This window comes from Physeter macrocephalus, chromosome 2 (genome assembly GCF_002837175.3).
Source record: "Physeter macrocephalus isolate SW-GA chromosome 2, ASM283717v5, whole genome shotgun sequence".
Lineage (NCBI taxonomy): Eukaryota > Metazoa > Chordata > Mammalia > Artiodactyla > Physeteridae > Physeter > Physeter macrocephalus.
The window spans coordinates 94,703,953-94,728,255 of NC_041215.1; the positions used below are offsets into that span (position 1 = coordinate 94,703,953).

Sequence of the window (24,303 nt, forward strand, 5' to 3'; positions counted from 1 at the left end):
ATTGCTTGACTGTTTTCCTTTGTTTCCGCATTTGCTCTTTGGCACTCGGGGAAGGCCTAGGAGGCTAAAGCTTTTCTATAAACTAGAGGCCGAGGACACATGGGTCTGTCCCTAGGAAGGCCCTGCAGGGTCCTGCTCGGCTTCAGTGAGACCCCATGCAAATTTCTGCATCCCTCCCAGCTCCTTTTACTCTTGAACTCTCTTGTAATTTCACCTGCTTCAGTATCTCAGCTTCTGCCTCTGTAGCACAGCAGAATTGCCCCTCTGCTTGAATCAGATTCTCAGGCAGAATCTCAAGATGATCAATTGTGGGGTTTAACATTATGTGTTTCCCTTCTTTTGGGGATCAGAATCCTGTGCTGTTGTTCAATGTCTGAAAATAGCCGCCCACATATATTTTGTCCAGGTTTAAAGTTATTTTTGGTGTGAGGGCAAATCTGGCACTACTTTTGTCATGGTAAGATAAAGCTGCTTCTGCAAAACCAAAGATCTTAGAAAACACAGAATGTTCTCATGATTCTTCTCATGGACTTTTGTTTATCTGACATTCATTGCATTCTAATCATTTTCAGGTTAACTAAGTCCAGTTCCCTTAACAATCCCTCACAGTACAAAACAGATACTACGTTAAGTCATTACATGTTAGAGGTGCACAACCAGGCCAGTTCCTGTCTTCTAGGAGTTCAGTCTAGTAAACCAGACACATCACACACATCCCTTATGCCCTTTTTGAAATGCATCTCTGGAGCATATAGCAGGGCATATAGAACTAAAGGTAATCAGAAGCAGAGGGCTAGATTTCCTTCCCAACCCTCCATATCATCCTTATAAGTGGTAGAGGTGGGGAAGGAGTATATATTATGGGAGAAATTGGATAAAACTTAAAGAAATCTAAAAAGTATTTAGTACTGACTTGGGCAAAGGTCACCTTTTTTTGACTTCTTATAAACTATTAAGAAATAAATTAAATGCATGCTAGTTTTTACCTTAAGATCAGTAGTTTCAGAAATAATCAATGGAGTTTCATTTCATGAATTTTTACAGCTGTTTTTGGTCCAAAAACTACGATATAGTCAGGGATCACAACCTCATTTATAGAGTCTTTGCCTGCACTTTCCTATGGCTAGGCCTCCCTCCAGTGAAGTTTGTACTGTTTTAGTTACCCTTAAGTCTTATCTTAGATAAGTTCAGTCAGTGACAATATTCCATTGGGAAGTTTGGAAGGTACATCACAAGCATTGTACCCTATTGACTGTTCAAACATCAAACAGTAAGATATTTAGGGGAAGAAACTTTTAAGCTAATTTCAAATTAATCTAAGCTTTTCATAATATTTGGTTGGTTATCTATTTTATATATAGTAGTGTGTATATGTCAATCCCAAACTCCCAATTTATCCCCCCCCCACCTTTCCCTTTTGGTAACCATAAGTTTGTTTTCTGTCAATCCCAAACTCCCAATTTATCCCCCCCCCCACCTTTCCCTTTTGGTAACCATAAGTTTGTTTTCTGTGAGTTTGTTTCTGTTTTATAAATAAGTTCATTTGCATCTTTTTTTTTTTTAGATTCCACATATAAGTGATGTCATATGATGTTTGTCTTTCTCTGTCTGACTTACCTCACTTAGTATGATAATCTCCAGGTCCATCCATGTTGCTGCAAATGGCATTATTTCATTCTTTTCAATGGCTGAGTAATATTCCATTGTATATATGTACCACATCTTTTTTATCCATTCATCTGTCAGTGAACATTTAGGTTGCTTCCATGTCTTGGCTATTGTAAACAGAGCTGCTGCAGTGAACATTGGGGTGCATGTATCCTTTGGAAACATGTTTTTCTCCAGATATATGCCCAGGAGTGGGATTGCTGGATCACATGGTAGCTCTGTTTTTAGTTTTTTAAAGAAATGCCATACTGTTCTCTGTAGTGTCTGCACCAATTTACATTCCCACCAACAGTGTAGGAGTGTTCCTTTTTCTCCACACTCTCTCCAGCATCTGTTATTTGTAGACTTTTTGGTGATGGCCATTCTAACTGGTGTGAGAGACATCTCATTATAGTTTTGATTTGCATTTCTCTAATAATTAGCTATGTGGACCATCTTTTCATATGCCTCTTAGCCATCTGTATGTCTTCTTTGGAGAAAAGTCTATTTAGGTCTTATGCCCATTTGTTGCCTGGGTTGTCTGTTTCTTTGACATTGAGCTGCATGAGCAGTTTGTATATTTTGGAGAGTAATCCCTTGTCAGTTGCATTGTTTGCAAATATTTTCTTCCATTCTGTGGGTTGTCTTTTCGTTTTGTTTATGGTTTCCTTTGCTGTGCAAAAGCTTGAGTTTAATTAGGTCCATTTGTTTATTTTTGTTTTTATTTCTGTTATTCTAGGAGATGGATCAAAAAAGATCTTGCTTCAATTTATTTCAAAGACTGTTCTGCCTACCTTTTCCTCTAAGAGTTTTATATTATCAGGTCTTACATTTAGGTCTTTAATCCATTTTGAATTTATTTTTGTGTATGGTGTTAAAGAATGTTCTAATTTCATTCTTCTACATGTAACTGTCCAGTCTTCCCAGCACCACTTATTGAAGAGGATGTCTTTTCTTCACTGTATAGTCTTCCCTCCTTTGTTGTAGATTAATTGACCATACGTGCATGGGTTTATTTCTGGGCTTTCTATCGTGTTCCATTGATCTATATTTCTGTTTTTCTGCCAGTACCATACTGTTTTGATGACTGTAACTTTGTAGGATAGTCTGAAGTCAGGGAGCCTGATTTTCCTCCAGCTCCATTTTTCTTTCTCAATTGCTTTGGCTATTCGGGGTCTTTTGTGTCCCATACAAGTTGTAAAATTACTTGATCTAGTTCTGTGAAAAATGCCATTGGTAATTTGATATGGATTGCACTAAATCTGTAGATTGCCTTGGAAAGTATAGTTATTTTGACAATATTGATTCTTCCAATCCAAAAACATGGTCCATCTGTTTGTGTCATCTTCTACTTCTTTCATTAGTATCTTACAGTTTTCTGAGTACAGGTCTTCTGCCTCCTTAGGTTGGTTTACTCCTAGGTATTTTATTCTTTTGATGCAATGGCCAATGGGATTGTTTCCTTAATTTCTCTTTCTTTTGTTTTTAGTGTATAGGAATGCAAGAGATTTCTGTGTATTAATTTTGTAACCTGCAACTTTACCAGATTCATTGATGAGCTCTCGTAGTCTTCTGGTAGCATCTTTAGGATTTTCTATGTATCATGTCATCGGCTAACAGTGACACTTTTATTTCTTCTTTTCCAATTTGTATTCCTTTTATTTCTTTTCCTTCTCTGATTGCTGTGGCTGGGACTTCCAAAAAACTATGTTGAATAGAAGTGGCCAGAGTAGACATCCTTGTCTTGTTCCTGATCTTAGAGGAAATGCTTTCAGCTTTTCATGATTGAGTATGATGTTAGCTGTAGGTCTGTCATATATGGCCTTTATTATGTTGAGGTACGTTCCCTCTATGCCCACTTTCTGGAGAGTTTTTATCATAACTGGGTTTTGAATTTTGTCAAAAGCTCTTTCTGCATCTATTGAGATGATCATATGGTTTTTATTCTTCAGTTTGTTAATATGGTGTATCACATTGATTGATTTACATATATTGAAGAATCCTTGCATCTCTGGGATAAATCCCACTTGATTCTGGTATATGATCCTTTTAATGTGTTGCTGGATTCTGTTTGCTAGTATTTTGTTGCAGATTTTTGCATCTATGTTCATCAGTGATATTCACCTGTAATTTTCTTTTTTGTGTGATATCTTTGTCTGGTTTTGGTATCAGGGTGATGGTGGCCACATAGAATGAGCTTGGGAGTGTTCCTTCCTCTGCAGTTTTTTGGAAGAGTTACAGAAGAATAGGTGTTAACTCTTCTCTAAATGTTTGATAGAATTCACTTGTGAAGCCATCTGGTTCTGGACTTTTTTGATTGTTGGGAGTTTTTAAATTACAGTTTCAATTTCAGTACTTGTGATTGGTCTATTCATATTTTCTATTTCTTCCTGGTTCAGTCTTAGAAGATTGTACCTTTTTAAGAATTTGTCCAGGGAACTTCCCTGGTGGTCCAGTGGTTAAGACTCCATGCTTCCAATGCAGGGGGGTACAGGTTCGATCCCTAGTCAGGGAACTAAGAGCCCACATGCTGTGGGGCATGGCCAAAACTTTTTTAAAAAGAGAGAATAAAAATTTGTCCAGTTCTTCTAGATTGTCCATTTTATTGGCATATAGTTGCTTGTAGCAGTCACTTATTATCCATTGTATATCTGTGGTGTCCATTGTAACCTCTCCTTTTTCATTTCTAATTTTATTGATTTGAGCTCTCTCCCTTTTTTTCTTGGTGAATCTGGCTAAAGGTTAATCAATTTTATCTTTTCAGAGAACCAGCTTTTAGTTTCATTGATCTTTTCTATTTTCTTTGTTTCTATTTATTTCTGCTCTGATTTTTCTTTCTTTCTTTCTACTAACTTTGGGTTTTGTTTGTTCTTCTCTAGTTGCTTTATGTGTAAGGTTAGGTGGTTTATTTGTTTCCTGACGTAAGATTGTATTGCTATAAACTTCCCTCTTAGAACTGCTTTTGCTGTGTTCCATAGGTTTTGGATCATTGTGCTTTCACTTTCATTTGTCTCTAGGTATTTTTTTATTTTCTCTTTGATTTCTTCAGTGATCCATTGATTGTTTAGTAGCGTATTGTTTAGCCTCCATGTGTTTGTGTTTTTTAAGGTTTTTTCTTGTAGTTTATTTCTAATCTAACAGCATTGTGGTTGGAAAGGATGCTTGATATGATTTCAGTTTTCTTAAATTTACTGAGGTTTGCTTTGTGGCCCAGCATGGATCAATCCTGGAGAATGTTCCATGTGCACTTGGAAAGAATGTGTATTCTGCTGCTTTTGGATGGAATGCTCTATAAATATCAAGTCCATCTGGTCTAATGTGTTATTTAAGGCATTTGTTTCCTTATTGATTTTCTGTCTGATCTGTCCATTGATGACAGTAGGGTATTAAAATTCCCCCACTATTATTGTGTTACTGTCGATTTCTCCTTTTATGGCTGTTCGTATTTGCCTTATATACTGAGGTGCTCTTATGTTGGGTGCATATATATTTACACTTGTTATATTTTCTTGGATTGATCCGTTGATCATTATGTAGTGTCCTTCCTTATCTCTTGTAACAGTCTTTATTTTAAAGTCTATTTTGTCTGAGTATTGCTACTCCAGCTTTCTTTTGATTTCCATATGCATAGAATACCTTTTTCCATCTCCTCACTTTCAGTCTTTATGTGTCCCTAGGTCTAAAGTGGGTCTCTCATAGACAGCTTATATACAGGTCTTGTTTTTGTATCCATTCAGCCAGTCTCTGTCTTTTGGTTGGAGCATTTAATCTGTTTACATTTAAGGTAATTATCGATATATACGTTCTTATGGCCATTTTGTTAATTGTGTTGGATTTGTTTTGGTAGGTCTTTTTTTCTCCTTCTTCTTTTGTTCTCTTGTGATTTGGTGACTGTCTTTAATGTGTTTGGATCCCTTTTTCTTTTTTTGTGTGTGTATCTATCATAGATTTTCGGTTTGCAATTACCATGAGGTTTTGATATAGCACTCTCTATATAAATAAGATTGTTTTAAGTTGCTGGTCTTTTAACTTCAAATGCATTTCTAATATCCTGCATTTGTACTCATCTCACGATTGCTGGTTTTGATATCATATTTGTGTTGGACGATTTCCTACCTTTACTGTGTGTTTGCCTTTACCGGCGAGCTTTTCCATTTGTAGTTTTCTTGTTTCTAGTTGTAGTCTTTTTTTTTTTTCTTCTGCCTAGACAAGTTCCTTTAGCATTTGTTGCAAAGCTGGTCTGACAGTGCTGAATTCTCTTAGCTTTTGCTTGTCTGTAAAGCTTTTGATTTCTTTGTCAAATCTGAATGAGAGCCTTGCTGGGTGTTCTTGGTTGTAGGTTCTTCCCTTTCATCAGTTTGAATATAATCATGCTACTCCCTTCTGTCCTGCAGAGTTTCTTCTGATAAATCAGCTTATAGCCTTATGGGTATTGCCTTGTATGTTATTTGTTGCTTTTCACTTGTTTCAATATTTTCTGTCTTTGATTTCCACCATTCTGTCTTCTAGCTCACTTATCCATTCTTCTGCCTCATTCTGCTACTGATTTCTTCTAGTGTATTTTTCCTCTCAGTTATTGTATTGTTCATCTCGGTTTGTTCTTTAGTAGATCTTCTAGCTCTTTATTATACATTTCTTGTATCTTCTTGTTCTGTGCCTCTATTCTTTTGCCAAGACTTTGGATCATCTTTACTATCATTACTCTGAATTCTTTTTTTGGGTAGATTGCCTATCTTCACTTCCTTTAGTTGTTCTTCTGGGCTTTTTTCTTGTTCCTCTGTCTGGGACATATTCCTCTGTCATTGTGTCTTTCTGTGATTGCAGTTTCCACTCCACAAGCTGCAGGGTTGTAGTTCCTCTTGTTCCTGATGTCTGCCCCCTGGTGGATGAGGCTGGTCTAAGAGGCTTGTGCAGGCTTCCTGGTGGGAGGAACTGGGTCTTGTCCCTCTGGTGGGCAGGACCATGTCAAGGGGTGTGTCTAGTAGGCAGCTATGGGCTCAGGAAGACTTTAGGCAGCCCATCTGCTGATGGGTGGGGCTGTCTTCCCATGCTGTTGTTTGGCCTGAGGCTTCCCAGTACTGGAGCCTGCAGTTTGTTGAGTGGGGCCAGGTCTTGGTGAGAAAGTGGGGGCCTCCAGGAGGGCTCCCACCAACGAGTACTCCCCAGAACTACCACCACCAGTGTCTTTGTCCCCACAGTGAGCCACAGCCCCCCCACCCTTGCCTCCACAGGAGACCCTCCAATACCAGCAGGTAGGTCTGGCCCAGGATCCTATGAGGTCACTGCTTTTTCCACTGGATCCTGGTGCACATGAGACCTTGTGTGCACCCTCCAAGAGTGGAGTTTCTTCTTCTGCCTGTCCTGTCGAATTCCTGTGATCACACCCCACCGGCCTTCAAAGCCAGATGCTCTGGGGGCTCCTCCTCCTGATGCCAGACCCCCAGGCTGGGGGTTCTGGTGTAGGGCTCAGAACTTTCACTCCTGTGGGAGAACCTCTGCGAGATAATTATCTTCTAGTTTGTGGGTCACCCACCTGGTGGGTGGTTTTATTGTGAGTTAGTTGGTTTTATTGTGAGTGCACCCGTCCTACCATCTCGTTGTGGCTTCTTCTTTGTTTTTGTGTGTAGGATAGCTTTTTTGGTAGCTTCCAGTGTTTTTCTGTTTGTTGATGGTCATTCAACAATTGTGATCTTGGTGTTTGTTTTTCTGAGATGAGGTGAGCTCACATTGTTCTACTCCACCATCTTGTCCTTGCTTCATAATTTCATAATGGAAAAATAGGTGGCTTTGCCATGTCTAACTTGTGTTGTTTAGAGTTGGCCCTAGTGTAAGGAAAGACCATCAATCATTCTGTCCTACTCTTTGAGTTGTAAATGTGTGACCAAGGAACAAAGTCTGACACAGCCCAAGATGTGCAGGCTCATGATGTTTGAGGCAGGAGCAAATTCTGATATGCTTGTTTCCCTCAACAGTATAGATAAGAGTCAGTCAGTCAGAAAATATTTACTCCAAAGGGCCAGAGTAAATATTTTAGGCTTGCAGACCACACAGTCTCTGTCACAACTAAACTCTGCCACTAAAGCATGAAAGTAGCCATAGACAATACGTAACAAATGAGCATGCCTATGTTCAAATAAACTATATTTGAAAAAAACAGGCAGCTATAATTTGGCCCAAAGGCTATAGTTTGCTGAACCCTGGTGTACATAAATAAATCAAAGGTAGCAAAAGTTTGCTGTCAGTTTTATAAAATTTGCCTGATCTTGAAAAGACACTTTCCTATTTCTAAATGCCATTTTTGAATGATTATCTTTTCTATTGATAAGATAAAGCTGTTGTTACCTTACATTTCCTCCAAGTGATGAAAGTGGTAAAGATTTGTTTCTACTTGCTACCTAATCGTACAGTAGTTTGCATTCTATGACTTCAAAATGAAACTTCCCTTCTCTTGACAGATAAACATTACATGTGAAGATTGGTGAAAGGGAACATTGATTTCTGAAGTAGGCTGGAGAGGAAAAGCACTGCTCAATATCAAGTGGACAAATGCTTGGTGTTTTCCAAAGATGCTGTTGAAGTAGTCTTTGCTACTGCTTTCCTTCACTCAGTCAAAGCTCTTCATAACATGGGCTGCATGAAATCAAAGCAAACTTTCCCATTTCCCACCACACTCGAGAGTGAGAAGAGGCATGAGAGTGAAGAAAACTTTATGCCTGAAGAGAGATTTCTACTCAGGATGCCTTCTCTAGTTAACATCAAAGAGGAAGTGAAGGAACCCCTCGGGCCTGAAATTGTGGTCTTTGAATTTGCACACCGCCTGTCCCAGGAAATCTTGAGTGATGCCTTGCAGCAGTGGGCTGGCAACCACCTCAAGTACTATGACATCCCATATATTGAGAGTGAGGGGCCTTGACACTGTGTGTAGGATGATGACACTTTCTCAAACTGTGGATAAAGTTGGTGCTAGTTTAAATACATGAAACAACAGCAAAAACTGGTGTGAATAAATACAAGTAACTCCATCTGGGTGTAAAGAAAAAATATTTCGATAGCCATCAAGAGTCAATACCTAAAATGAAGTGTTTTAAGCAGTTCTACATTAACAGCAATTTCTATCTGCTTGGTCTTGGATTTTAGTCATTAAAGGGTTAAATGTAAGTCCTCTGGTGCCACAGTAATCAGCTGTGTCACAGCACTTCCAGAGGCAACAACGCCATCACCAAAGAAATAAGAATTTTAAAAATTCTTTAAAATTAAAAAAAAAAATTCTGTAAGAATTTAAATTTATTTAAAACCCGTGTTTTCAAAATGGTCATTTTAATGACATTCCTTTAAAATAACTATTTGTCAATTTATACAAAAAAGAAACAAGATATGAAGAGGATTTTCTTGAAATGCCTGGGCAAGGGAATTGCCTGGGCACTCAAGCCATAGCTGTTAACAGTGGGTCTTGTTGGCCAAAATCTTTTGAGTCAAGGATCCCTCCTTCTTAATACACATGACCGAGCATTAGAAAGCAACCCATGTGGAAGAGGTCCACCGTGAACCATGTCCTTAATGAGATATTTACTTTTGTAGATGAAAAGCATAACTATCACCTTGAACCTCAGGGCCCTAACTAATCACCCCTGTTACTGGATGACTCAGACTTTGCATATAAGCATCTTAACAATATACAATTTACAGAAGTCATGACCATGTTTATTGCATTGAATTAGGTAGCCCAGTGATATTACTATACAAGAAAACAAGCAGGGGTAGCTTTTATAAACAGCAATCCAGAAAACTGTAAAGTAACAGAAGCCCTAGTTGGCAAGGTGGAAAGAAGAACCTGGTCTCAGTGCTGCATGTATGTTAAGCTTTACTGTCTCACAGATGCAAGGGGCTGGTACGTGGGCAATCGCCATTCAGATTACTATGGGACCAGATTATGCATGAGAATTTAGAGTTATTACAAAAGATTAAATACTCTTCCAAAGGGAATACTTTAGTGGTAACAAAGCCCATGGGGCATTTACAGCCATATACTATACTATTTTCATAAATTTGGCTACTTTTTTGGGAAGCCTTTTTTTTTTTTTTAATTAAGTACTGTTTAAGATCAATGGTAACAGAAAATTCAGGAAAAGGGGAAGATACTAGAAGATGTAACTTGCAAGAAAATTGAGACTGAGTCTTTAGAAGTATCTTTTCATCAAGATTTGCCACACATTGAGTTTAACTGGAATAGGAGTTATTTAAGCCCGTGCAATTAGATCCTTTTATTAAAATACAACAGACCCTTGTCATTGAAATCTAAAGAAAGGCAGAAAAAGTCTTGTGACCTCTAATGACATAAATGTGTATGACCTTATAAAGCAGGCACAATTGCTACCTCTGATTTTAGCAGTTATACTCTGAAACCCACAATCAAATAGACTAAATTCTCCAAGGTAAGTGGGCAAAGAAAATTCTTTTGAAGTGAGTGGTGTGCCATTTTTCAGTTGCCTTTGGACAACTGGTCATTTAACTTTCACCTAATCCCAGGGTTTGTACTGTCCTGTTGTACTTAATAATCTAGCAACTTTACAAAATAGAAAAACCACCACCCCTGTTTATACGAGGATCTGAAGTTGCAAGGCTAAGAACAGAAAGTTTCCAAAAAGTGCAAAACATATTTCCAGCTCATGAAGAAAGATTTAGGTTTATGAGTGCTTATACTAATGACTCAGACAAAAGCCTAGCTGTTGCTGTTTTTCATTCATTTTATATTTTACATCAGATACTTTTGCTGCAAGGTCACTGCTGTTTAAAAGATATAATTAAGTATATAAGATAATACATATTATGCTGAGAACACAAAGCCATATAAAAGCAGCGCATCACACTAAATTTTTCAGCATACATAGGGACATAGACTAGTAGGCTTTGATTATATCTAAATATTTTGATCTCAGGTTCCTCCTTTGCCCTGGGCCTCTATTTCCTAAGGGTGTAATACAGGCAGGCCTGCCAGACCCGTATCTAGCTGGAAGTCTAATCTCTGTTGCCACCCTCTCTGATACTATGGCAATAAGGTTTTGTCATTGAGCACCACCCCCTTGCCCCTGACTCACTTTAACAGTATAGTATCTTGTGACATACAGAGACTTACGGAGATGTATGCTGTATAATATGTCAAACCATGGACACGGAACTACAAAGGCTTGCATAATCAGTGAGTTGGTGGATAAACCAAGTTGGGGGCAGGCAGGAAAGAGCTAGATCAACAAATGTACTGTGTATGATTGTTATCAAGATATAGTTTGGCCTAGATGACAAGATAAATGAGAACATCTTTGATAGGATAATTCAACTTCTTACATACCTTCATCTTTAAATATTGGATTTACTTCATTTTGAAGGTCTTTCATGAACAAAGAGTAGAAGGCCTGCTTGAGAAGGAAGGAGACATATAAAACAGAAGACTGAAAGAATTATTAGCTACTGGAATGGGAAACATTTGTTCCAACTTAGATCACAAACACAGAAGAAATAAGAATAGTGGCCAAATTATAAGGGAAAAGAAAATGGGGAAAAGAGGGCCCAAGAAACAACACTCACGTCAGGCTCCAAAAACAAGTTTCCAATGTTTTCATCTGAGGGGAAGGACACAGTAGCTGAGTTCCGTTCCGTTCTTTACCACACTCACATGTGCCCAACCACTGAATCTTCTCCATCAAGAACATCCAGTAGAGGGGCAGATGAGTGCCACCAGCATGACAAAGAACCTGCAGGGGGCAACTCTGGAAGCAGCAGATTAGCAGAGAGAAATGTGCCGATTCCTCATTTAAGAAAACTCACATAACCCCACACATGTGCTTCACTGCTCCCTTCCCAGTTCAGTGTCTTTTGAGTGCTAGTTATTACCTTTCAGTCACAGGCCTTTGACCTGACAGTTCTCCACTTTCCATTGCCTTATCAGTTCTTTGCAAACTACCTATGGTTATTAGCACTTAAAGCACAATTTTGAAGGGGATAAAAATTATCTTAGTCCCAAAGGAATCATTTGTGTCAAACTGCCTTATAGGTAAAGAGGCATGTTGAATGAATGAAGTAGCATGACACTCATATATCCTACTCAGTATCACTGGCATTTTATGAGATGGGGGAACTATACTTTTGTAATTATATAGTTTGCGAAATCAAAAGTTAGAGACAAATTATAAATAATGTCAAGGAACAGTAATTTAAAAACAAAGTTCTAACAAATAAATTGTTTGCTTAATCATAATGCCCCCATCCTGTATTTGTGTGACCAAACTGGACATGTTTTCCTTGGAGCAGTGAGCACAGGCTCAGATGTATTCCCTACATCTTAGTTGGCAAAACTCAACTTTTGTTAGCAAATTCTCTTCACTGTAAGACTTAGCTATGAAATGGTATATTTTTTCCCAAATATTTTTGTGAAAACATTTTTTCCTAACTGTTCAATAAAAGTCTAGTTGCAATTAACTAGTTATGAGTCCTTATTTAATTGAAGCAAGCAAATGCTTTTCACCATTGTGTGATTTCAAATTTTTTAACATAAAGGACTTAACACTTTCTGCATTTCTAGCAAATACAAAGAAAATAAAAGTCCCTTTACACAAGTATTTTCTTAGATCATTCACATCCACATTTAGAAGCTTTAAGAATATAAATGTAAACACGTTCATTATCATGGCATCTTTTTTCCAAATATGTTCCTAATTTTGGGGGGAAGAAAAATGCTTCATGTTAAGTATATTGAGAACAGAAAATTTAAAGCAATTCCTTCTGGACTGCAATTTCCTCATCTATGAGAAGGGTGCAAGATATAATCTTTGATGTCTTTTTTGGTTCTGCCTGCTTTTCATTCTTTCACAAAACTAAAGTTATCTTAGTTTCTGAGGGGTTTGGAATGAAGGAAAAAATTGTACCAAGCTATAAAGTAAATCATAAGCTGATGTTTGATTTAAAAATGATTCTTACCTAGACATTAATGTTCCAAGTCTGGAACATCCACAGTTGTGTACCTTAAAAAAAAACTTATTTTGTCAACAGTACCAATTACTGAAGGTACTTCTATTTTGAACAAAAGTCCTTTTGTTTTCAAGTTCTTTCTCCTGATTTGAACTGTGGAAGAACAAATTAGTGTTATCACACAAAAGTCTGATATAAATTGCAGAAGGCAGAGTGTCTCTATCTTAGAGATTAGAGTTTTCTAATGCCTCATTCTGCCAGATTAGCAAATACTCTAAACAACAAGAAATAATGCTTTTACTTTCCCCGTAGGAAGAGATTCTGGTTAACTTCAGAAAAAGCCAAGGCTGAGTCAATAATACTGGAAAGACAACCTCATAAGAACCTTTTCTCTTTGCCTGAGATTTCTATCATTATAAAAGGAACACTTCAGCTACAGAAACTCATAATTATTTTAAAATAGATTTATATATGGAGAAAGTTCTATGAAGTGTTAACACAGTATTAAAAACCAATATCCTAAGCCAAAACATAAAGTTCCTATTTCAATTAGATATACTAACTCAAGAATCTCTAAAGACCTTCAAATTTTCCCATCTTTTAAAACAGGGCTGGCAAAATTTTTCTGAAAAGGACCAGACAGTAAATATTTTAGGCTTTGCAGGCCTTACAATCTCTACTGCAACTACTCAAAGCAGCCACAGATATGTCAACAGATGAGTAAAGCCATGTTCCAATAAAGTTTTATTTATGGACAATGATATTTGAATTTCATGTAATTTTCACATGCCATGCAATATTGGTCTTTGATTTCTCTCTCCAACCATTTAAAAATGCAGAAACCATTCTTAGCTGAGGGATATATGAAAAAAAAAAAAAAAAGACAGCAGGTTGGCTTTGGCCCATGTGCCATAGTTTGCCAACTCTGCTCCAAAATAACACTTTAAAAATCCAGTCTCTTCAAAATTTCAAATCATTACTTCCCAGAGATTTGAAGTGATTATTCAAAGCTTCATCAGTAACTTCTTTTAGATCAGCTGGTTTCCACTTCGGACTCTGGTCTTTATCTATTAAAACTGTCAAGTAAAGACATAAGAAACGTTAGTATTCTCTTTGGTATTACCAGATTTTAATTACTGAATTGACACAAACTACCTTGGACTAGGCATATTTTTCTATAGCACATCTTTTTCTGCACATCTTTTCTTTTTTTTTGTATGTGTTCCTTTTTCTTTTTCCCCTTAAATTAAGCCCTCACAGAATTGGATGATGACCTCACCTGCTAAGCCTGATGTCTCTAGCTTGAATACAGTCTGCTGAACTAATCCAGTGGTTTAAGCCTTAGAACTTTTTTTTCTTTTTCTAATAATATCATAAATGAAATCTCTCTTTAGTGCTTTATAAAAGAGCTAAAACCAGAGTTGGTGTGGTTTAAAGGGAAGGCAGGAGAGGGGGGAGGGCCCAGATCTGTCTGCTAACCTCCTCCACATTGAGCTGAGAGGAAAATTACTTGAGGTACAGGGAAAGGGACTTTATGCATAATTAAATGTGGATACAACTGTTTTGCTGAATCTTCTAGCTCACACTGAATTAAAATACCAGACCACCTTCAGGTTATCATGAGAAGCTCTGCTTCTCTTATTTCAGTGTAGTCATCACTTGGTGTAGCCACATAGTATCCCCACAGGATTTTAAGAATGAGGCAATCAATCCATAACCTCCTTTAAAAAGGGAGGAGAATGTCAATTTCCTGGTTGTGAGAGTATACTACAGTTATACAAATGTTACCATTTGGGAAACTGGGTGGAGGGTATGCAGAATCTCTCCATATTATTTTTTACACTGCATTTGAATCTACAATTATCTCAAAAAATTAAAAACAAAAAAGAAAGAAAATGGAGCTGTAGCTAGTCTGGTTGTGGTAAGGGATTTCAGCCATGCTTAAAATGTGCGTAATTCATGTGGGGAATTAAAGTATTTAAACATACAAAGTCTACAGTGGACCTAAAAAAATGAGTTAATCACTAAAAGGAGAAATAGTTAAAGAAGCAATCTGGGAACCGAAGGCAGTAGGCTGCCTCAGAAGGTAGAGAGAAGGGGGCTTTATGCATAATTAAATGTGGATACTGGAGGTTTTCAAGGTTTGGCTGTCTAACTATAGGATTCCAGTGTCAGATCAGTGGTGATACTGAACACTGATGTTATGATCCCTGCCAGTTTGAAAGTTTTACATTCCCTGGACAGAGTAAATAAAAACAATCCTGGAGCATTCTTTCTACAAAAATCTCTTCCCTAAAAGCCCTCTGGGTCAATGCTATCTACCTCCTTGACAGTCCACTGAAGGTCAAATGGAAAGAGAATATTAATCAAATTTGCATGTTATTTAATTTCAAACTAACAAAATTTTTATTCTAGCATAGATAAAACAAGTTCTTGCCGTGTAGACAACTCAGGTTTTTCAGGTTTCATGAGGCACCCACTCAAATTCCAGTTGGTAGCTCTCTAGCTCTTCTGAGATAATCCTTTAAAAATTTTTTTCTGTAAATTCTTCTAAAGGAAGAAGTTTATTCTAGATGTTAAAAGTAAGAATTTTTTACATGCATTCCCCTAATTTGATAGTTTATCTTATCTAATTTGGTAACATACTTTATAATTAGCAAATTGTAGCAAACATTTGGTTATGTAAGAACATCTTAACAGTTTTATCCAGAATAGATACTGCTTTCTGAATAAAGAGGTTATGCTGAAAGATGAGGTTACCTACTTTCTCTTCATTAAAAAGTAGCTTGATAAGCACCTGGGCTATGAATCAGAACTTTGATGCTGCTTGGTTTCAGCTTTTTCCTTAAAATAATTGACAGTATATCTAAAAAACAATACCTTTCTTTTCTAAGTTTAAGAAGGGCTGCTATAACATATAATGAATGAATACTTTAGCAACATAATCCAAGTAGCACACAGGTCCTCCTAAAATCAGAGGTCTAAGCTCTGATCCACATGCAGCAAGAATTTGCAGGGAATTAGTAGGATAAATGCATGTTTTCTATAAAACACATAGCCATTTCCTCTGACTCAACTCCACGTGTCCTCTAAAAGGATTTGTTTCTTTCTTACACTATATCATGCCAGAAATGAAGAGAATTCTACCACAGTGACCAGTGTTTATTGACGCTTACAGCTCAGAGAGCATAACCTTTTATTCAGATAAAGTATATCTAGAGTATGTACTATATTAAAGTGATAAATAAAAACATAAGAAAATTAGACATGTTAAATACAAGCAGAGTGAAAGAACTCATTTTATACAACATAAATGACAGCTGCTATTTATAGGCATATGGACTTATACATAAAAAGAAATGGTTGCAGATTTGCTAGGAACAAAAAAAACAACTACTTCACTTGCTTTTTCTTAATATTCTTACTTTGAAGATGATAAGCAAAAATAGAAATTAATAATAGTAGATGTTACTAATTATGCCATATGTTTTTTTCTCAATGTCAATGTTTAACTGCTAGGTTCAGGCAAAAAGGTGGATGGTAGGGTCCAACACAGCTGGGATTTTGCCAAAAGCCAGGACAAAAAAAGAGGGGACTTCAGGCCTTTCTGCAGGAGAATAAATGTACCTTGCAAAGGCTTCAGCAGCAGAATTAATTTACAAACTCACACTGCACTTAGCAGAGGGAGTCCATGTGACCGTAGGAGCAGGATTACCTCTTATATATACATTAGGGAGCAGTGGCCCCATTATTGGAATTTTTTAAACAATCCTGGTTTCAAAGACTGGTCTTCCCTCATATGCCAGTTGGTAACATTAAAAAAAAAAAACTTTGCAATTTTTATAAAAGTTTGATTTGCACTAATCAAACAACCATCATCATTTTTTTTAACTGCTCAAAAATCCTATTTCCATAATAGCCAGGAAGGAAACAACTGTCACTTACCTGCCCTAACACCTTCATGGAAGTCATGGCCTCCCTGAAAGAAAATCAAGATTAAATGTGGAATTTCTGGGCATCTTCATTCCTGATCATCTCCTCTCTTCCAGCCACTTTAGCCCCCACTCCGTGGCCACACCCTGAGCCACGACATTCAGAGACTGGACCACCTCTGAGAACCCACTCTGATCACCTCCTCCTATTCTTATTTGCTCAAATATCTCCACTGCTACAAATCCCTGATTTAACTGAGCTCCGCTGATCTACGCGACTTTCTCACCATTTGTTCTGGCTTCACTCTGCTCTTCATCCAGCCCAGTTTCCCCAGTTCATTAATGCGGTCATTTTTTTTTCTTGAAAATGCCATTATCTCCCTCAAGCCTTTCCACACACACCCCGCCCTTTATTCTATCTTGGCAAAATCTCAGCACCAGCTGAACCCTACTATTTACCTCTGCCTGTGTTTGAGCAGCTAAAATCTTACTGCAGAAAAATACAACTGTGGCTGGCTTCATTTAAAATTCATGATCACAAATCTCAAACAGGCATGGAAAACTGCCTCACAATCCATGTTCTCTTCCCCACTGCAAGATAATGACTTCAACTGTTTTCTGTCCCCTCACCCTCTTCCCCTAGCAAGTTCTACTCTTTACACCATATTCTCAGCTAATGAGTTAACTAACCTTCTACTTTATTTAAAAAAAAGAAAAAAAGACGCCCTAAGACAGAACATTCTGTTCTTCCCACTAAAACATCTGCAGCCCAACTACAGCCTACAGCCTTCTGCACATGGCTTCCCTTTCCCGTCTAAGGAGGAAGGGACCCACCCCTGCCAAAGGCCAATCCTCCCCTGCCTTCCCATTCATATGCCCTCTTCTCAAGGACTAAGCCTGAGAAGGTCACCTGTCTCTCTTTTCCTGCCATCATCAATGTAGGCAGTATAACTTAGTGGTTGAGTGCATGCAGTTCAAATGTCCTGGGTTCACCTCCTGGCTCTACTACACCGTAACTATGTGACCTTGGGCTAATAATTTCTCTAACTCCCAGTTTCCTTATATGAAATGGTAATATCAACACATCCATCCTAAGATTATCCTAATCCACATTCCAGCACAGTGTCTGACACATAGTAAGTGTTCAGTAAATGTTAACTATTATTAGTATCATCAACATAATCCTTTTTCCCTATTGGCTCATTCCCAATCATTTACAAACATGTTCTAGTATCTTCCAAAGGAAATCTCACTTGATTCCACAGCTTCTACCCTATTTCTGTTTCAAGAAGGGTTGTGAACACAGTCTTCAATTCTTCACATCCCATTTACTCACTTCCCCTCCAGCTTACCACACTGCAACTTCTGCCTCAATACACCCCTGAGATGGCTTGCCAAAATCATCTGTAACTTCAGTATTGCCAAACTCAAAGCATGCCTTTATCCTCGTCTACTAGAGGCTTTGGCAGTGTTCCCTCCTCCTTGAAACACTCCTCTCCTGCTTTCATGACACCACTCTCTCCTGGTTCTCCCACCTCTGTCCATTTTCTCTTCCACTGCTCATTTTCCTTCTATATGATCTTATCCACTCTAAACTCAACACATCAGTGCCTGAGTGATCAATTCTGTTAAAAATAAGATCCTGTCCCTCCCTCTGCTCAAAAAACATCCAGTGCCTTCCCATTTTACTCAGAACAAAAGCCAAAGTCTTATAAAGACCTCCACGGCCATGTATGCTCTGCACAGCCCTTCCCTACGCTGTCCGCTCTGACCTCCTTTCTCTCTCACTCACCGACCACCCCTGCCTCACTCCATCAGCAAGGCCCCCCTGCAGTTCCTAGAACAGGAAGGCCACCCCTCACTTCAGAGCTCTGTACGTCAGGTGCCCTCCAGATAGGTGCATGGCTCGCTCCCACACTTCTTTCAGGTTTTCACTCAAAGAACATCATCTCAGTGAGCTCTTCTCTGGTCTTCCTATCTACAAGTTCAACTCCTATCCCCCTGTATTCCATACCCTCCTTCCCGATTTACTTTTGCTCCTTAGCACCTGTAATAATATACTACATATTTTACAAATTTATCTGTTTATAGTCTATCTCCCCCACTATAAAGTAAGTTCCAAGAGGGCAGGGATGTCTCTGATTTGTTTACCTATATATTAGTGCCTAGCACATGGTAAGCACTCTTATTTGTTAAGTAAATAAATAAATCTCCAAAGTGTTCTTTTTTTTAATTGGCGTTAATGTCTCTCAGACTTAAATCTCTAACCCACACCTCTAAGCGCCAACTCCTAAATGTGTTCTTTCCTTCATATCCATCAAGGCCTATCAATTCTATCTCCTACATTTGTCTTAAATCCACTTACTTCTCTCCACTGACACTCTAGTCTAAGCGACTACTATTCTGCACCTGGATTACTGCAGTAAACTCATATCTGATCTCTACATCCACTATGAATCCCCTCCCCAACCCCATCATCATTCAGTAGCAATAATTACCCTCCTAAAACCAAATCACCCCCTGCTGAAACCACAAGGCTTTCCAGCATTCTCATTTCTCACCCTTCAGGTCACTGATGAGCTGACACCTCAAAGATGTCTTCCTGGACCTACTTATTTAAAGGTTTCCCTTTGCTTCCCCCATTCGCTCTTGTCCTCACATCATTCTATCACCAACCCTGTAGGTTTCCTCTAGAGCACTTACCACAATTTGTAATTATTTTACTTATTTTGTTCACTTGTTCTTTATAGTCTCAGGAGGCTATAAATCCCATGAGAACAAGGACATACAACAGCATAATACTTAGCACAGTTCCTGGCACATAGCTAAACATATTTGCTGAGAGAATGAAGGAAGGAGGGACTCAATCAATCCAGGCAGTACACTAAATGTACAGTGAAAAACAGGGACTGGGTGAGGTGTACCGGGTAGGGGTCAGGAGCGTGACCATCTGGTTTCACACGCCATGTCTCTGCCACTTAGCAGCTGCACCACCTTAAGCAGGTTACTTTACTTTTCTATGCCACTGTCTCCTCATCTGTAAAGTGGAAACAATAATAGTACCTGCCTTCTACAGATAGTGTAATATTTAACTGAGAGAATGCATGTAAAGTGCCTAGCACAGTACCTCAGCTGCCATTTACATCCTATGGACTGACCTCAATATATGACTAATAGAGCTTAATTTATGGTTGGATGAACTATTTTGAATATCTTCACTATTTCAGGATATCGAAGACCATTAGGTATGTCTGCTTTCTAGTTATTAAACACAATATTTCCTTTAGGCCATGAGTGTATTAATCTAAGGGTCCTCTACACATAACACAAAAGAGAGAATTCTGCTTTAAAAGAGTTTATCTGGGGACTCCCCTGGTGGTCCACTGGATAAGACTCCACGCTCCCAGTGCCGGGGGCCTGTGTTTGATCCCTGGTGAGGGAACTAGATCCCACATGCATGCTGCAACTGAAGAGTTTGCATGCCGCAACTGAGAGTCCACATGCTGCAACTAATAAGTCCGCATGCCGCAACTAAAAGATCCCACATGCTGCAACAAAGATCCTGTGTGCCACAACAAAGACCCGGCACACCCTAAATAAATAAATAATTTTTTTTAAGAGTCTATCTGGAGGAATAAATCACTATGACTCTGAAATATTTCATGAAATCAATAATATTCTATGTGATTATTGCCTATTTTAAGTGTATCTATAATGGTATTTTCAATGCTAATCTATTAATTAAAACATATAATAGACTAATAACTTCCCTTTGTGCATTCAGATTTAGAGAATTTATGCTTCTTGCCCAAGGTCAGAGACTATGCCTGAAAAATGGTTAAAATTTCTATTCTGAATTTCACATGAGGTTAGAGTCCTTCGTACAATTACATGCAAAGGTAACTGCTGTTTCACAAAGGCTTATTAACAATCTGTGAGCAATATTCCCACGTGCCTTAAGCTAACTGGCCTGTTGCATTTTCATAGAGTAGATTTATAGATAGTTTCAATTTTCTTGTTTATAAATTTTCTATATTTTACATGTTCTACAATGAACATATATGACTTTCATAACTAGAAAATGACAATACTTTAAAGAAAAATTCTTACCATACAAGCTTGACTCAGCCGGTATTCCATAGTTAATACTTCCTGCAAGGTCTTGGAAGACCCCTCCATGAGTTGCCTTAGTGTGATCTTTAGGGATGTTGGAGACATTTTATTAATTACCTATTAGAGAAAAAATTTACTAGTTTTAGCCCAATAGTTCCTTTACTGCTTATAATAAACCAGCTGAGTTTTGATATAAATCATATTAAAATTTGCTCCTTAACAATACTTTCCTACAACAAAATCTCATAAAAATAAGATTATGCCTTAGCCTAATCCTGCCAAAGCACCAAACAAAAACTTCTAATCCGGTACAACAAAACAGATCATTCTACAAGTGGAATAAATTCTATACCCATAACTGAAGTAATAAAGTACATCTACATTTTGTAGCCTGCCTGACATAAATTATCATCTCAACTATGTAATAAGCAAAGTTATTATGCCTAAATAAAACTAATACACATCTCACAAAGCACTAATGTATCAGAGGACAGACATTTCACTTTACAATATAAAGAAAGTGAAGGAGTAGAAATACAGTAGCTCCTCCTTCCCACTTTGTGACTCTAGAGAAGTGTCTTAACTAAACTATTGTCTTCACCTAAAAATAAATCCACTTACCTTGGAAGTAAAGAGGGAAACAATAATTCAAGGTATTGTGACGTGGCCTTCTCTAGTACTTAAATATTTGATAAAATAAGAAATATAGGCCTGACTCCTTGGCTACAATGCTATGCCACTTCCTTCTGAATTTAAAGATGCTATTACTGATACTCCATACATGTGTATGGCTGTGAATACAACAGCTGCTGCAGGAGGTCCCATTACATGTGTATAAATCTGAGGCTTGCCCTTTCCTTTATAATTGCAATATATAGTTTTCAGGCATGTTGCTGAGTGACTGTCTCAAAGGTATGAATTTCACTTTTTGAGTTCAAAGAACTCCCCACATCAAGATTCCAGGTTCTTTGTATCATCCTCAAGTCTGGCAACAGATTCAGAGAACAGACTGAGTGGGTAGGGCAATATCTTACCAAGCAGTTGCCAGAGCTTAAATAGATGACTACTGTACAGGAAAAGTTGAGGGAAGATTAGTACCCTACCTACAGCCACAATGCTGAAGAGAAGAGGAGAAGGAGAGGAAACAATTAAGTCTTTTATGAATCTAGTTCATATTCGCAGGAACTCACTCTTCTGCCCTCAGTGCTGTATGGACATGATCCCATTCCATGTCCTGATAGCGATCCTACTCCATGTTCTCACCTTTCTGGTTGCAGGCCACAAGGATGATGGCACCCCTGCAGCAGTCTGCATACTGTGCTGGGGGCCCATCCTTTCCATAGGCAAGTAGGTAATGGGTCCATTTTATTGCCCAACCCAGTAGTTTTCTCTGGTCAGAGCAATGCTCATGTTATCACAATGAAGACCTAGAAGAACTTCATTCACAATGCTAAAAGGTGTACTTAAGGGAGGGACACAGCTACCTTCTATCTTTTCTAGTCTGCAAAAACAATGAAGCTACAATTCCCTTTCCAACAGGGCTGCAGTGTGCAAGCTCACAATTATGTACCTCACTCAGTACTATTGTTATGATTAACTGCCTGTGTCCTCAATTCTTAGTTTGGTACTTTATGTGCCATCTAGACACAAAACTCTGTCTCTCGCTATACTTCCTCACCTGGCTACCAATTATTTTCATAAGAAAGGCCACTTAAGGTCCCCAGTTGTCTGTGCTTGTGCCGTATACACAAACTAGAAAAAAAAATGGGAAGAAAATTTCATTAAAAAAGCTCCATTGGGGCTTCCCTGGTGGCGCAGTGGTTGAGAGTCCGCCTGCCGATGCAGGGGACACAGGTTCGTGCCCCGGTCCGGGAAGATCCCACATGCCGTGGAGCGGCTGGGCCCGTGAGCCATGGCCGCTGAGCCTGCGCGTCCGGAGCCTGTGCTCTGCAATGGGAGAGGCCACAACAGTGAGAGGCCCGCGTACCGCCAAAAAAAAAAAAAAAAAAAAAAAGCTCCATTGGTTGAGACATTTCATGAAATATTAAAAGATGTTTTCATAAGACAGATATAATAGAAGAAGAAACTGTAGTCTCCAACCACTCAATATGCTGGCACTTCAGCACAGAGGCTAAGGGTTTGGACTCTAGAGTGAGACAGCTCTGAGGTGAAATCTCAGCTCCACTACCTCCTACATGATTGACCTTAGTCTCCTCATTTGTGAAATGAAGACAATAAATATTACCCACCTCATAAATGGCATGGCAATACAGGATAGTGCAATGTGTCGGAAAGCAAACAAATCAGGGAAGGGAAGGAACATTTATTGAGCACATTTTCCTTAGCTCTCAGGCAAGTATGTTCACACATATGCACATTTTACAAATGAGGAAACCAGACTCATGAATTTGTCCAAGGTCACACAGAGCAGGAATCCAAACCTAAGCCAGCCAACTCCAAAGCCTACCTCCTCATACTATATGAGGCTTTAAAAGTAGTCAAGAAGGTCAAAGGCTGAAGAAACGTCAAAAAGAACAAAGATGGAGGAGAGGACATTGTGTCAGGTGAAGAAGTGAATAAAAACTTGTTTGTGGGGACTTCCCTGGTGGCGCAGTGGTTAAGAATCTTCCTGCCAATGCAGGGGACATGGGTTCGAGCCCTGGTCCTGGAAGATCCCACATGCTGCGGAGCAACTAAGCCCGTGCGCCACAACTGCTGAGCCTGCACTCTAGAGCCTGCGAGCCACAACTACTGAAGCCCACGTGCCTAGAGCCTGTGCTCTGCAACAAGAGAAGCCACTGCAACAAAGAGGAGCCCCCACTCTCAGCAACTAGAGAAAGCCCACGCAGCAACGAAGACCCAATGCAGCCAAAAATAAATAAATAAATAAATAAATTTATTTATTAAAAAAAAAACTTGTTTGTGTAATTTCAATGGCAAAGAGGAAGACAAAGTCAAGAGAGTAGCTTGAGGAAAAACAGAGTCAAGGGAAGGCTTTTTTGTAAGGGTAGGAAAGCTTTGAAAATGATAGAAGAAAATATGCCACTAACTCAAGAAGGTAAAATTGAAGATACTGAAAGAGGGAGATGGCTGATGCAATTACTTCCTAGAGGAGGCAGAAAAGGATGAAATATGACCACAGATGGGGATGTTTCCCTTGACAAGGAAGTGGGACATATTAGAGCAGCGGTCCCCAACCCTTTTGGCACCAGGGACTGGTTTCATGGAAGACAATTTCTCCACGATGGGGTGGGGGTGGGGTGTTCAGGCGGTAACGCCAGGGATGGGGGGCGATGGGGGGCGGCAGATGAAACTTCGCTGGCTCGCCCGCCGCTCACCTCCTGCTGTGCGGCCCGGTTCCTAACAGGCCGAGGACTGGTACCGGTCTGCGGCCCGGGGCTTGGGGACCCCTCCCGCTGCTCACCTCCTGCTGTGCGGCCCGGTTCCTAACAGGCCGAGGACTGGTACCGGTCTGCGGCCCGGGGCTTGGGGACCCCTGTGTTAGAGGAATCAAAGAAGGGACGATGGAAGAGCATTAAAGGAGCTAACATACCTTCATTCATGATAAAGGGAACACAAACTGTTTTGGAAATTTTGATAATGATTAGGACTTGGATCTTTAGCTAAGCCAGGATGTGTATGGATACAA

At 38.9% G+C, this 24,303-nt stretch overlaps 2 protein-coding genes across 5 annotated transcripts in view; one reads left to right on the top strand and one right to left on the bottom strand.

Annotated features, from left to right (window-relative positions):
* Positions 1-8,641, top strand: part of C2H2orf88 (chromosome 2 C2orf88 homolog) — a 32,546-nt gene extending 23,905 nt beyond the window's left edge. For all 3 annotated transcript variants that reach the window (XM_028480107.1, XM_007104441.2, XM_028480122.2), the window contains exon 2: positions 8,103-8,641. In XM_028480107.1, the coding sequence (XP_028335908.1) occupies positions 8,273-8,560 (288 nt within the window). In that variant the 5' untranslated portion in view covers positions 8,103-8,272 and the 3' untranslated portion in view covers positions 8,561-8,641. The remainder of the gene's footprint in view (positions 1-8,102) is intronic.
* A 4,695-nt stretch (positions 8,642-13,336) lies between these two features.
* HIBCH (3-hydroxyisobutyryl-CoA hydrolase) overlaps positions 13,337-24,303 on the bottom strand; it is a 90,271-nt gene continuing 79,304 nt past the window's right edge. For both annotated transcript variants that reach the window (XM_028480128.2, XM_007104440.3), the window contains 3 exons: positions 20,652-20,771; positions 16,555-16,588; positions 13,337-13,685 (listed from right to left, as the gene is read on the bottom strand). In XM_028480128.2, the coding sequence (XP_028335929.1) occupies positions 13,570-13,685; positions 16,555-16,588; positions 20,652-20,771 (270 nt within the window). In that variant the 3' untranslated portion in view covers positions 13,337-13,569. The remainder of the gene's footprint in view (positions 13,686-16,554; positions 16,589-20,651; positions 20,772-24,303) is intronic.